This window comes from Hyperolius riggenbachi, chromosome 6 (genome assembly GCF_040937935.1).
Source record: "Hyperolius riggenbachi isolate aHypRig1 chromosome 6, aHypRig1.pri, whole genome shotgun sequence".
Lineage (NCBI taxonomy): Eukaryota > Metazoa > Chordata > Amphibia > Anura > Hyperoliidae > Hyperolius > Hyperolius riggenbachi.
Genome location: NC_090651.1, coordinates 285,178,747 through 285,194,156, shown reverse-complemented (window position 1 = coordinate 285,194,156; position 15,410 = coordinate 285,178,747). Strand labels below are relative to the sequence as shown.

The window sequence follows — 15,410 nt, the reverse complement described above, 5'->3', positions numbered from 1 at the left end:
AATGCAAAAAAGTGCCACACATGTGGTACCGCCGTACTCAGGAGAAGTAGTAGAATGTGTTTGGTGGTGTATTTTTACACATACCCATGCTGGGTGGGAGAAATATCTCTGTAAATGACAATGTTTTGATTTTTTTTACACACAATTGTCGATTTACAGAGAGATTTCTCCCACCCAGCATGGGTATGTGTAAAAATACACCCCAAAACACATTATACTACTTCTCCTGAGTACAGCGATACCACATGTGTGGCACTTTTTTGCACCCTAACTGCGCTAAGGGGCCCAAAGTCCAATGAGTACCTTTAGGATTTCACAGGTCGTTTTGAGACATTTGGTTTCAAGACTACGCCTCACGGTTTAGGGCCCCAAAAATGCCAGGGCAGTTTAGGAACCCCACAAGGTATTCTGTTAGGAGTATGGTGAGTTCATAGAAGATTTTTTTTTGTCACAAGTTAGCGGAAATTAACACTTAGTGAAAAAAAAACAATAAAAAAATAAATTTCCGCTAAATTGTGACAAAAATAAAATCTTCTATGAACTCACCATACCCCTAACGGAATACCTTGGGGTGTCTTCTTTCTAAAATGGGGTCACTTGTGGGGTTCCTATACTTCCCTGGCATTTTAGGGGCCCTAAACCGTGAGGAGTAGTCTTGAAACCAAATTTCTCAAAATTACTTGTGAAATCCTAAAGGTACTCAAAGGTCCCTTAGCGCACTTAGGGTGCAAAAAATTGCCACACATGTGGTACCGCCGTACTCAGGAGAAGTAGTATAATGTGTTTTGTGGTGTATTTTTACATATACCCATGCTGGGTGGGAGAAAATATCTCTGTAAATGACAATTTTGTTTTTCATTTTTTTACACACAATTGTCTATTTACAGAGATATTTCTCCCACCCAGCATGGGTACGTGTAAAAATACACCACAAAACACATTATACTACGTCTCCTGAGTATGGCGATACCACATGTGTGGCACTTTTTTGCACCCTAAATGAGTACCTTTAGGATTTCACAGGTCATTTAGAGGCATTTGGTTTCTAGACTACTCCTCACGGTTTAGGGCCCCTAAAATGCCAGGGCAGTATAGGAACCCCACAAGTGACCCCATTTTAGAAAGAAGACACCCCAAGGTATTCCGTTAGTAGTATGGTGAGTTTATAGAAGATTTTATTTTTTGTCACAAGTTAGCGGAAATAGTTTTTTTTTTTCACAAAGTGTCATTTTCCACTAACTTGTGACAAAAAAAATAAAAACTTCTATGAACTCACCATACTACTAACAGAATACCTTGGGGTGTCTTGTTTCTAAAATGGGGTCACTTGTGGGGTACCTACACTGCCCTGGCATTTTAGGGGCCCTAAACCGTGAGGAGTAGTCTGGAAAGCAAATGCCTCAAAATGACCTGTGAATAGGACGTTGGGCCCCTTAGCGCACCTAGACTGCAAAAAAGTGTCACACATGTGGTATCGCCATACTCAGGAGAAGTAGTATAATGTGTTTTGGGGTGTAGTTTTACACATACCCATGCTAGGTGGGAGAAATATCTCTGTAAATGGACAATTGTGTGTAAAAAAATAAAAAAAAATTGTTATTTACAGAGATATTTCTCCCACCTAGCATGGGTATGTGTAAAACTACACCCCAAAACACATTATACTACTTCTCCTGAGTATGGCGATACCACATGTGTGACACTTTTTTGCAGTCTAGGTGCGCTAAGGGGCCCAACGTCCTATTCACGGGTCATTTTGAGGCATTTGGTTTCTAGACTACTCACGGTTTAGGGCCCCTAAAATGCCAGGGCAGTATAGGAACCCCAAAAGTGACCCCATTTTAGAAAGAAGACACCCCAAGTTATTCCGTTAGGTGTATGGTGAGTTCATAGAAGGTTTTATTTTTTGTCACAAGTTAGTGGAAAATGACACTTTGTGAAAAAAACAATAAAAATCAATTTCCACTAACTTTTGACAAAAAATAAAATCTTCTATGAACTCGTCATACACCTAACGGAATACCTTGGGGTGTTTTTTTTTATAAAAATGGGGTTACTTGTGGGGTTCCTATACTGCCCTGGCATTTTAGGGGCTCAAAACCGTGAGGAGGAGTCTGGAAACCAAATGCCTCAAAATGACTGTTCAGGGGTATAAGCATCTGCAAATTTTGATGACAATGCACTTGGGAGGTGATCTGACGTCGGGTCTGCGGGCGATCTGATGGTGTGTGGGGGGGGGGTGATCAGATTGGCCGCAAAAGGCAGGTTAGGGGCTGATTGATGGGTGGCAGTGACAGGGGGTGATTGATGGGTGATTGACAGGTGATCAGTGGGTTATTACAGGGGGGAGAGATGCATACAGTACACGGGGGGGTCTGGGGAGAATCTGAGGGGTGGGGGGGGGTGATCAGGAGCCCCCAGGGGGCAGTTAGGACCTAAACTAAAAAAAATAGCGTTGACAGATAGGGAGTGATTGATGGGTGATTAGGGGAGTGATTGGGTGTAAACAGGGGTCTGAGGGGTGGGCAGGGGGGGTCTGAGGGGTGCTGTGGGCGATCAGAGGGAAGGGGGGGCAGGATCAGTGTGTTTGGTGCAGACTAGGGTGGCTGCAGCCTGCCCTGGTGGTCCCTCGGACACTGGGACCACCAGGGCAGGAGGCAGCCTGTATAATACACTTTGTATACATTACAAAGTGTATTATACACTTTGTATGCGGCGATCGTGGGGTTAACAGCCCGCCGGTGCTTCCGAACGGCTGGCGGGTAGTTGTCGCGGGTGGGCGGAGCCAGTTGCCGGGGGAAGCGCGCGTCACCAGTCACCCTTGGGCGTATTGCGGTCCTTTCGCCGTCCACTTTGCCGCCGCCCATCGGCTGTGGGCGGTCGGCAAGTGGTTAAAGGAGTTGTCAGCAAAAAGTTAGAAAATACTTACCGGGGGCTTCTTCCAGCCCCAAGCTCCCAGCACGTCCCTCCCCGCAGCTCTCCCCGCAGCCGTTCGCTGGAGCTCCGACCCGGTCCCCGGCGATGACGTCAGAGCGATCCGGCCCACGTGGCGGTGATTGACAGCGCCGATCGCGCAGGCGCGGTACAGAGCGACCTCCAGGTCACTCTGACGTCATCGCCGGGAACCAGGTCGGAGCTCCGGCGAACGGCTGCGGGGAGAGCTGCGGCGAGGGACGTGCTGGGAGCTTGGGGCTGGAGGAAGCCCCCCGGTAAGTAGAGCTTATTTTCTAACTTTTTGCCTGACAACTCCTTTAATGATGTTTAATGCACCACAGTTTTCTTGGAAACCTTGTTATTTTTGTGAAGAATCCCCAAACCACTTTTGTGTCTGTGAAATATTACAAATTCTTTGCCAACCAGCTAGCCCCTGTATTTTTAGACATATTCAAATCATCTCTGGAACTCTCAAGTGTCCCTGCCTGTATTAAACGCTCAGCTCAACCATTGTCCCAGTTCCTAAAAAATCAAAACCTACAAGACTAAACGATTATAGGCCTGTTGCCATGACATCATTGGTCATAAAAGCATTTGAAAAACTGATAAAGGCTTATCTGAAATCAGGGGCGTTGCTAGGGTCCTAGGAGATCCGTGGCACCCATGGGGCACCAAGTAAAGATATGGGCGTGGCCATTCAGAAAGTGGGTGTGTTCGTGGGTGGGGCCAAAAGTACATGAACTTAGCAGCAGACTAATTTAAAGATAAAGGGCCTGCCCAGCAAAATGTTGGATGGAGCCCTCTATGCTTTAATTAGATAGTTTACTATTAGTATAGGCGTAGAGAAAAGATGCATACACACATTTAGTTTTGATTGGTCAATCACTGACCAATTTTACTACCTCCATGTAGTATGAGAGCCAACAGATTTTAAATACTATGAACAGAGCTGAACTCTCATAATACCTAGAAGTAGTAAAATTGGCTAATCAAAATTGTATGTGTGTACAAGGCTTTACAGATAATACTGTACATACAATACAGCTGGTTTACAATCAGTAAAGGCACAAAGTAAAGCCTGGTACACACCATGCAATTTCCCATCAGATAGATGGGTCAAATAGATAATTTCCGACAGGTCCGATCTGATTTCCGATACTTTTTCTGATCAATTTCAATAGAAGTGATCAGAAAGTCAGTCAGAAATCTGAGCGGATCTGTCGGAAAATATTTGTCGACCCATCTAGCTGATGGAAAATTGCATGGTGTGTACCAGGCATAACAGCATATAATGTACATACTAGAGGCAACAGAGATCAGCACACACTGCAGCTAGTTTACTATCAGTACAAGCACAGAGTAACAGCTTATACTGTACATATTTGTGTTAGAAATGAACAGCACATACTACAGCAAGTTAAGTATAGGCACAGAATAACAGCTAATGCTGTACATACAAAAGGTAGCAGGGATCAACAAACACTGCAGCAAATTTACTATTAGTACAGGCACAGAGTAACAGCTTACGCTGTACATACTGAACGTAGCAGAGATCAGCACACACTGCAGCTATTTTACTATCACTACAGGCACAGAGTAACAGCTTATCCTGTACATACTGGAGGTAGCATAGATCAGCACACACTGCAGCTAGTTAACTATCAGTACAGGCACAGAGTAACAGCTTATACTGTACATACTGGCGGTAGCAGAGATCAGAACACACTGCAGCTAGTTTACTATCAGTCCAGGCACAGAGTAACAGCTTATACTGTACATACTGGGGGTAGTAGAGATCAGCACACGCTGCAGCTAGTTTACTATCAGTACAGGCACAGAGTAACAGCTTATACTGTACATACTGGAGGCAGCAGAGACCAGCACACTGCAGCTAGTTTATTCCTCTGGTATCCTTTTAGAGGATACCTTAGCACTCATTTACATTTCAAATTAGTGCCATGTGTGGGGACTAGGGAGGTGCACATAGGCTTACCATATGCAGTATAAGCTTTCAGTGCATGCAACCGGTACATCCTCACACACTGGCACACAGTATATTGGTCCCCAGCAGCCCACAAGGAAATACTGCGCATGTCAACCAGGACAGGCAAACCAAGGACGACACCGAGCCATGGGAGGTGATCAGTAAGCCTATGTGCACCTCACCACACACACAGCATAACTTTGTAATTCAAGTGCTAAGGCATCCAATAAATCTGCTGTACTAGTACCAGTGAATAGTGATGGATGGTAATGCAGCTGCTTATTACTGAAAACATGACAGTGTGAGACAGGCAGACAGTACAGCAGACAGGCCCAGCCAGTCCCAGGTGCTGTTTGGCTAGTGGGTGGCTAGTACTACTGGGCTGGCTGGCTGTGTGGCTAGCTGCACTCACTGTCCAGTGTCCCCCAGTCCCCCACCACTTGCAGTTGACTACTGGGCTTGCTGGCTGTGTGGCTAGCTGCACTCACTGTCCAGTGTCCCCCAGTCCCCCACCACTTGCAGTTGACTACTGGGCTTGCTGGCTGTGTGGCTAGCTGCACTCACTGTCCAGTGTCCCCCAGTCCCCCACCACTTGCAGTTGACTACTGGGCTTGCTGGCTGTGTGGCTAGCTGCACTCACTGTCCAGTGTCCCCCAGTCCCCCACCACTTGCAGTTGACTACTGGGCTTGCTGGCTGTGTGACTAGCTGCACTCACTGCCCATTGTCCCCCAGTCCCCCACCACTTGCAGTTGACTACTGGGCTGGCTGGCTGTGTGACTAGCTACACTCTCTGTCCAGTGTCCCCCACCACTTGTAGTTGATTACTGGGCTGTGTGGCTATCTGCACTCTCTGTCCAGTGTCCCACAGCCCCCACCACTTGCAGTTGACTACTGGGCTGTGTGGCTAGCTGCACTCTCTGTCCAGTGTCCCTCAGCCCCCACCACTTGCAGTTGACTACTGGGCTGCCTAGCTGTGTGGCTAGCTGCACTCTCTGTCCAGTGTCCCCCAGCCCCCCACCACTTGCAGTTGACTACTGGGCTGCCTAGCTGTGTGGCCCACCACTTGCAGTTGACTACTGGGCTGCCTAGCTGTGTGGCTAGCTGCACTCTCTGTCCAGTGTCCCCCAACCCCCCACCACTTGCAGTTGACTACTGGGCTGGCTGCCACAGTACTTACTGTGATTGTGAATGGTTTTGGATCTCCTGTTGGCTGCTGCTGCATGGTGGTCTCTGGCATCTGTCAGGCTGGCTGCAGGGTGCAGGTACCTTGTCCCAGGTGCAGATGGCGAGGTGATCGGTCTGCCCGAATCTGGCGGCTGCAGGCATGTGGAGCGCGGTCTGTGGTGGGCCTGACGACTGTGGGGTGACTGCTGGGGTCATAGAACAGATGTGGCGGCGGGTAGCAGCAGGACGCCAATTTGACGCCATGTCCGGCTGCCCGGGGTCAGCAGCCGGACACAGCACGCTGAGCAGCCTACGCATGCAGGTGGCAGAGCTACACACGCTCTCTCTCAAGCCCCCTGCCTTTTGAATGGCAGCCCATGCCCCCTGCCAAGTGCTCCGTGGGATTGGGCAGGGGGCGTATGTCGGCAGCCGGAAGCACTCGTTGACGCGCTAAAAACACTGCCTACATCATGGCGGCCGCCGTATCAAGCAAACGGCGGCTGCGCTTATTCGGGGCACACGCGTTGGGCACCCCAGTTGATAACATCAGGGGCACCCAAAGCCATGTTCGTGGCACGGGCCACGAACAGATAGCGCTAGCGACGCCGCTGTCTGAAATCCATTACAGATCCCCTGCTAGACTCTCTGCAATTTGCATACAGGTCTAAATAGATCCGTAGATGACGCTGTAAACATGTGTATGCACTATGTACTAGAGCATCTAGACCAGCCGTTCTCAACCTTTTTACCCTGGAGGAACCCTGCAAATCATTTTTTGATCTCGAGGAACCACTGCATTTATTTTGCAGGAGGCATAGACTTTAAAAGTAGGTGTGGCTGTTCATTTCACAACCCCCCTATTACAGTGTCTTCTTATTCTAGTGCTTTTTATTAATGTGTTCATTTATATTCTAGCCCCCAATTTAGTTCTTTTTACAGTACACCTTTTTATAATGTGCTCTATCATTCTTCCCCCCATAACAATGGCGAAAAGAGCCAAGGAACCCCTGAAGAGTATTCAAGGAACTCTGGGGTTCCTGGTTGAGAAAGCCTGATCTAGACCCATCAGGAACCTACACCAGAATTTTACTCATAGATTTCAGCTCTGCATTTAATACCATAATACCGTCGCTGCTACACAGCAAGCTCTACCAACTACACATACCTGAATCCATCGGCAAATGGATAACCATTTTCTTAACCGACAGGAAACAGCAGGTTAGACTTGGGAAACACACATCAAGCTTGTTGACCGTCAGTACTGGTGCACCCCAGAGCTGTGTGTTTTCCCTGCTGCTCTATTCACTGTACACCAATGACTGCATCTCCACAGATCCATCTGTAAAGGTTCTGAAGTTTACAGATGACACAACAGTAGTTGGTCTCATACAAAATGGGGACGAGTCTGTATACAGGCATATAGTGAGACAGCTTTCCTCCTGGTGCAGCAGCAACAACTTGTAGCTAAATGCTCTTGAAACCATGGAGATGATAATAGACTTTAGAAGATCCCCCCCCTCCCCACCCCCAAAACCTCTCCCTAACCATAAATGCATCTACAATAACTCAGGTAGAGTCATTGAACTTTCTTGGGCCCACAATCTCAAACAACCTAAAATGGGACAACAATACTGTTACTATCATCAAGAAAGCACATCAGAGGATGTACCACCTACGGCAGCTGAAAAAGTTTGGTCTACCAAAAAAATGAATGGTGCACCGCGATACAGAATATACTGTCTTGTCACTTAACTGTCCCTCAGAGGGGCTCACAATCTAATCTCTACCATAGTCATATGTCTATGTCTTAACTTATCAGGCGTTTGGCTTTGATTTAGACCTGCATTTGTTATATGCTCCACTTTATTGCCTGAGGAAGCGGGGTCGATCCTGCGAAACGCATTGTACTGAACCTGGAGTATTTAAATAAAATTGTTTTGTTAAAACAACATCAATAATATCTTGTGTCTACTTGGAAGAGGTAAGTCCACCACTGCCTCCTCTATTTTAAAACTTTTAGCTACTTTTATCCTTCTGGCGCTTTTGTTTATATGAACATTAGACTGCTGGGAGGAGTTTTAGGAGTCAGATACCCTGCCCTCCTTTACCCCAAGTAGTCCGGAAATATTGACACATGAGAAGAACGATGATAATTTTTCAGATTTAAATTTAAATGATGTAAATGCAAAGTCATAGTTTAAGCTGAAAAACTGATGCAAAGTCAGTATTTAGTCCTAATAGTGGATTAAATCATACAGTAGAGTCCCAGTTATCCGGAGCTCAACTAAACAACAGTCTTAACCAACCAGCACCAATCGCCGGCAATTCTCACAGTAGTGAAGGCCAAATTAGGCTGTTTGTGGGCTATGCTGTGCCTAAAGTCTGTTTTCATTGCTCAGCCAAGGTTAATATGCCAGTATTTCCTTGAGTATAAGTCGACCTTGTGTATAAGTCGTCTCCAATACAGTATTTGATCCTCTTAAGCTGTAATTTTATATTGAGTCAAATATACAACTACTCCGCAAAGTTAATGTTAATACATTATTGGAGCCATTAAATCTTCCTAGCCAATAAGTGCAACCAATAACCCCTCCAGGCCCCAAGTGCAGCAATTATTCACTCCCCTTCCTGTAGCCCAGTATCTTTCCTCTGCCCCTTTCCTTGTTAAAGGGAACCTTAACTGAGAACGATATGGATGTTTCCTTTTAAACAATACCAGTTGCTTGTCAGTTCTACTGATCTCTTTGGCTGCAGTAGTGGCTGAATCACACACCTGAAACAAGCATGCAGCTAATCCAGTCTAACTTCAATCAGAGCACCTGATCTGCATGCTTGTTCAGGGGCTGTGGCTAAAAGTATTAGAGATACAGGATCAGCTGGAGAGTCGGGCAACTGGTATTATTTTAAAAGGAAAACCCCATATCCTTCTCAGTTTAGGTTCCCTTATCTGTTGTGGCCAGGACTTTTAGACCTGTGTTTTCTTGGCATTACCGAAAGTGTCACTTACCACTAGGTAAATTGCTGCATATGGTAATGTCACTAATAGCGCACACATTACTCAGTGTTGCTCGTGCCTTGTGCATAAGCCGACCCCTATACTTTTATTTAGTATGTCAGACCTACATTTCTAGACTTGTAGTCAAGTAAATATGGTACTTTCAACTACTGCATTTTAACATTTAATACAGAGTTCATGGTATGTACAGTGGCTTGCAAAAGTATTCGGCCCCCTTGAAGTTTTCCACATTGTGTCACATTACTGCCACAAACATGAATCAAATTTATTGGAATTCCACGTGAAAGACCAATACAAAGTGGTGTACACGTGAGAAGTGGAACGAAAATCATACATGATTCCAAACATTTTTTTTACAAATCAGCAACTGCAAAGTGGGGTGTGCGTAATTATTCAGCCCCCTTTGGTATGAGTGCAGTCAGTTGCCCATAGACATTGCCTGATGAGTGCTAATGACTAAATAGAGTACACCTGTGTGTAATCTAATGTCAGTACAAATACAGCTGCTCTGTGACGGCCTCAGAGGTTGTCTAAGAGAATCTTGGGTGCAACAACACCATGAAGTCCAAAGAACACACCAGCAGGGCCGGGCCGAGGCATAGGCTGGAGAGGCTCCAGCCTCAGGGCGCAGTGTAGGAGGGGGCGCACAATTCATTCAGCTGTCATTCCTAATTATGTTTGAAGCAGAAAGAAATAATAAAAGGATATACATGGAAGTGACTACAAGCCAGATAACTAGAGATTAAGGTGTTGGGGGCCCTGGGGTACCTCTTAGTCTAATAGCAATCAGTGTGTGACAGCTGGGGTGGAGGGATGGAGGGGCGCACTTTGGTGTCTCAGCCTTGGGTGCTAGAGGACCTTGTCCCGGCTCTGCACACCAGATAGGTCAGGGATAAAGTTATTGAGAAATTTAAAGCAGGCTTAGGCTACTAAAAGATTTCCAAAGCCTTGAACATCCCACGGAGCACTGTTCAAGCGATCATTCAGAAATGGAAGGAGTATGCCACAACTGTAAACCTACCAAGACAAGGCCGTCCACCTAAACTCACAGGTCGAACAAGGAGAGCGCTGATCAGAAATGCAGTCAAGAGGCCCATGGTGACTCTGGATGAGCTGCAGAAATCTACCGCTCAGGTGGGGGAATCTGTCCATAGGACAACTATTAGTCGTGCACTGCACAAAGTTGGCCTTTATGGAAGAGTGGTAAGAAGAAAGCAATTGTGAACAGAAAAGCATAGGAAATCCTGTTTGCAGTTTGCCACAAGCCATGTGGGGGACACAGCAACCATGTGGAAGAAGGTGCTCTGGTCAGATGAGACCAAAATGGAACTTTTTGGCCAAAATGCAAAACGCTATGTGTGGCGGTAAACTAACACTGCACATCACTCAGAACACACCATCCCCACTGTCAAATATGGTGGTGGCACCATCATGCTCTGGGGGGGTCTCTTCATCAGGGACAGGGAAGCTGGTCAGAGTTGATGGGAAGATGTATAGAGCCAAATACAGGGCAATCTTGGAAGAAAACCTCTTGGAGTCTGCAAAAGACTTGAGACTGGGGTGGAGGTTCACATTCCAGCAGGACAACGACCCTAAAGATAAAGCCAGGGCAAGAATGGAATGGTTTAAAACAAAACATATCCATGTGTTAGAATGGCCCAATCAAAGTCCAGATCTAAATCCAATCGAGAATCTGTGGCAAGATCTGAAAACTGCTGTTCACAAACGCTGTCCATCTAATCTGACTGAGCTTGAGCTGTTTTGCAAAGAAGAATGGGCAAGGATTTCAGTCTCTAGATGTGCAAAGCTGGTAGAGAAATACCCTAAAAGACTGGCAGCTGTAATTGCAGCAAAAGGTGGTTCTACAAAGTATTGACTCAGGGGGCTGAATAATTACGCACACCCCACTTTGCAGCTATTGATTTGTAAAAAATGTTAGGAATCATGTATGATTTTCGTTCCACTTCTCACGTGTACACCACTTTGTATTGGTCTTTCATGTGGAATTTCAATAAAATTGATTCATGTTTGTGGCAGTAATGTGACAAAATGTGGAAAACTTCAAGGGGGCCAAATACTTTTGCAAGCCACTGTATATAGAGTGGGGTATTGTACTGTATTAGGCCCGGTTCACACTAGCGTTTTGTGTGAAACCGGGCCGTACGTCCGGGTCCGGGGGGCCGTACGCATCCCTCAGGATCCGGTCAGGTTGCAAACAAAAAAGTATCAGTTCGGCATCCGGAAAGTAACACTTCCGGATTGCCGATACTGTACTTTAAACAGGTGCAGCAGCAGAGACAGGCATGGGGAGAGTGGGGGCCCCTATCTGTCCATGCCTGGACCCCCACCCGTTCCTATTGCCAGTGTGATGAGAAACTTCCATTTCTCATCACTTCCTATGGTGCGGGGAAAATGGTCAGGTTCAGGGTCAGGTGCGGCGGCCGGAGCTGCGTTCCGGAAAAATGCTACATGTTGGAAAAATCCTGACCGCAGCCCGGACCCGGATCCGGATCCTGACAGACGGACGGGTGTGAATGGATACATTGATTAACAATGTATCCAGTCACATCCGGGTCCGTTTGTACAGTATACGGTGCGTTCCAATCCGGGGAAACCGGACCTGGAACGCTAGTGTGAACCGGGCCTAAGCTGGGCCTCTTTATAACATTGAGTCTCAAGCAACCAGAAAGCACACTGAACCAGCATCAGCCGTTGCCCATCGGTACCAGATAACAGAGGCTCTGCTGTATTATGTTAAATTAGAACCAGTAATCCAGTACAATTGCAGTTGGTATTGTCCACTACTGTGAGAGGAGTACGGAATGTTCTGTGGTTCTATGTCGCAGGCTTGTAAGTTTCTAAGTGCCTGTGTGCAATTGCTGAATGCTGATTTGTATCACTGCTGATCTATGATATCATGCGTTTATGTGTCACATTTGATATCTATTCTAGAGTGTTCTTCTGTCACTAGTTATCTGTTACCATGAACTGGCATATCACTTTTCAACTGTTCTTAGGCACTGGCGTATCAGTACTGATTTCCTTTATTATTGTGCTGTGCATGAATCATGTGCGGGAATAATTGTGTATTAGAATCAACAATTCCTGTATAAGGAGTCATTTAGGTATTTAAAGGGGCACTACAGCGAAAAATTGTAAAACTTAAAATATGTGCAAACATATACAAATAAGAAGTAAATTTTTTCCAGAGTAAAATTAGCCATAAATTACTTTCTCCTATGTTGCTATCCCTTACAGTAGGCAGTAGAAATCAGACAGCAAGCAAAAAAATAGGCCAAATAATTTTGATAGTACTTGTTCACCTACTTTTTACTACTTATTCATGTCAGAATCCGCTCTGCTGGACTTGTTTCCCTGGACTGCTTTGTTTCCTATGCAGCTTGCATAGTTTAGTGCAGGGAAAAGTCATTTCTATCAGTTTGAAACTGACTGATTTGCATCCACTTGTCATGCAAATTGCTTATCTGCTTCCTTTGAAGGTTTCTAGTATAAATGCCATTTCCTCCCAGAATTCCTTGCTCGACATAGTTCCTCTGTAGGGAAACTTACCTTAGAGCCTCAGCATCTTGTTACTATATTCTAGTGTAGTTAATTCCTGGGGAGTGCTCCTTGCATTCCTATTAGTGCAGTCAGGTTGTGTATAATTTGTACTGCCTATTCTGTCTGTCTTGTCTGGAACGAACGCTTGCTGTTGCCTGGTGTGAGGTAACCGATTAGCAAGCGTTCCTCTCTTGTCTGAACCTTGGAGTATAACCTTAGCTGCGGTTGCTACTGGTTACTCCTGTCTGTCTTGTCTGTGTGATTGTACTGTCGCCAGCGGTGGCTGACAGTGAATCATTCTGTCCTGTTCTTAGATCGCATTCGCCCTAGCGTTAGAGGCGGTGGATCTTTCTTGTCTGAACCTTGGAGTATAACCTTAGCTGCGGTTGCTACTGGTTACTCCTTCTGTCTGTCTTGTCTGGAACGAACGCTTGCTGTTGTCTGGTGTGAGGCAACCGATTAGCAAGCGTTCGCGTTATCTGTTTGTTTTCTTTCTCCGTGTTCATATGTTAGTCAGGGTTGGTACGTTTTGCCACTGTTGCGCTTAACGTGCGGTGGCCGTACCGTTAACGTGTTTTGTCTCTGTTGCGCATATCGTGCGGGGCCCGCGTTTAGGTAGTTAGTTTGTTATTTTCATTGGCGTTCAGATTGTGGTGATTTGCTGTGTCTTCCTTACTCAGTTCACGCTCTGTCTTTACTCAGTCTTGTGTTGCTGATAGCTTTCTTACTCTGGTCTGTTCTGATGTGATATGTCTACCGTCGCTGGGTGGCGACTAGATTGGTAGACATTCACATAGTCTGTCTCTGTTCTTGCTTTCTTCTGAGTTGCTACTTTGTTGCCTAGTCTTGCTTAATCGTATAATTCCAATCTGGCATCTGTGGCTGTACAGAGGACTTATCCCTCTGTACTCCACAGCTCCATCTGCTCGTTGGAATTCTCCTCTACAAACTTATACTGGGTACTTTGCTCTTTTGATTGTGGCGATTTCCTTCTGCTTCAGCGCACATGGTGTGCGCTGACTGGAAATCGCCCGCAGATCATTACAATTCAGTTGCAAAGTGCTGAAAAGTTATTTTAAATAGAAGATGAAAAATGATCTCATAAGAAAAAACTCAGGATCGGGTCATATGCAATTCACTTTTTCACCCAAGTTTTCTCCTAGGAGATAATTTTTCATCTTCTTTTTAAAATAACTTTCCAGCACTTTTGAACTAAAAAAGTACCAAAAAGTAAATGAAAAAGTATTATTACATTTATTTTGAGTCTTTTCTTGCTTTCTGGTGGCTTAAAGGGCATTTTATTGACAAATTTTAAAAATATCACCTAGGAGAAAACTCAGGAGAAAAAGTGAATTGCATATGGGCCATCATCTCATCCTCAGGGCATTTTAAATTTAGGTAACTACAACCTCAGATGAACAACAACACACATTAAGGTTGCCTTACATCAGGCGACTTGGCAGCCGATCAACCATCCCATTATTATAATTGGATCAGATGAAAATCCGTGCCGCCTAGAGCATGCCCAATCGATGATGCAACCAATTTCAGGGCCAAATTGGTTGCAGGTATTGATCGGACATGCTGCAGGATGTAGGGTCGGCTTGCAAGATCGGGTGCGCAGAGGTAACGGCGTAAATATTACATCACACACACCATGTGAGGCACGTGTATGCGAACGGAGGGGGCATTTTACACTGGGGGAGATCGCGGGGTCGGCAAGGTAGCGGATGCATCATTCCCTAGAGATTTCAAGCTGAAATTGATCAGGAATCGGCCTGTGGGGTTTGGGCAGCCGAGTGAGCTCTCTCTGATCAGAATCAATAAGAGAGAGATCTGTCTCTTGGTCGATCTGCCCGTACATCTTCTGATTTATGGGCACCTTTACAGGTAGAGAACATGCATTCTTTTAGATTAATTAATTAATCTATATATTCATGTGATATGAATTGTTATTGTTTGAATCTTCTGTAAACAGGTGCAATGCACGGCCTGAGGTTTCACTCACTGTAGACTCTCAGCTGTATCCTGCTTTCCTCCTTCACGCCATTCTCATGCTCCACACGACAAACAAATGTCTTGTTATGCTGAACTTGTACTTTATCTATCACCAACTTAGCATCTTCTCCAAAGTCAACCGTGCTTTTCATGTTAGAATCCTCCTTCACTGGTGCCCCTGGTCCAGACGTATAAATCTTTATGGCATCTCCTGCTTGGTCTTTAATCTGTTTCCCAAAGATATGAATAGAGACAAGTCTGTTACTATCTGCTTGTTTTTTTTAAAGTCACTATCTTAAAGCTGAATCCCAGGCATTTTTTGGATATCATAGTGAGGCATTAATAGTTATTATGTGCATATTAAAGAGACTATAAAGTAAAAAAAATAAACATGTCATATATCATTTTCTTCTATAAAGTTATAATGGGAGGGAAGGTTTTTCTTTTGGGGCTCATAGTGTACTCAGCCCTAGTAGGATATCCTACGTTACTAATTTGGTTTACTCGGTTGGTTAAATAAAGGATAGCTGAAGTTATCGAACTATGATGCAAACTAAAAGCCAGACGCAAGGAGTGTCTCAATGAAGCCCGAGTTAAGGTCTGGCAAGGGCAAGGCTAAGCTGAGTTCGAAAAAAAAAAGTTATAATGGGTCAGCTGGGTAGTGTACTTGTTATAGCTGTTGTCTTTCATGTAGGGTTTGAGCTTCGCAAGGGTTGGAATCCTGGCTTAAGCCAGAATGTAAATCAGTAAGG

General features: G+C 45.3%; 1 protein-coding gene across 1 annotated transcript in view; it reads right to left on the bottom strand.

Annotated features, from left to right (window-relative positions):
- Positions 1-15,410, bottom strand: part of MCAM (melanoma cell adhesion molecule) — a 124,483-nt gene that overhangs the window by 54,854 nt on the left and 54,219 nt on the right. The window contains exon 3 of the mRNA XM_068240969.1: positions 14,669-14,885. Within this exon, the coding sequence (XP_068097070.1) occupies positions 14,669-14,885 (217 nt within the window). The remainder of the gene's footprint in view (positions 1-14,668; positions 14,886-15,410) is intronic.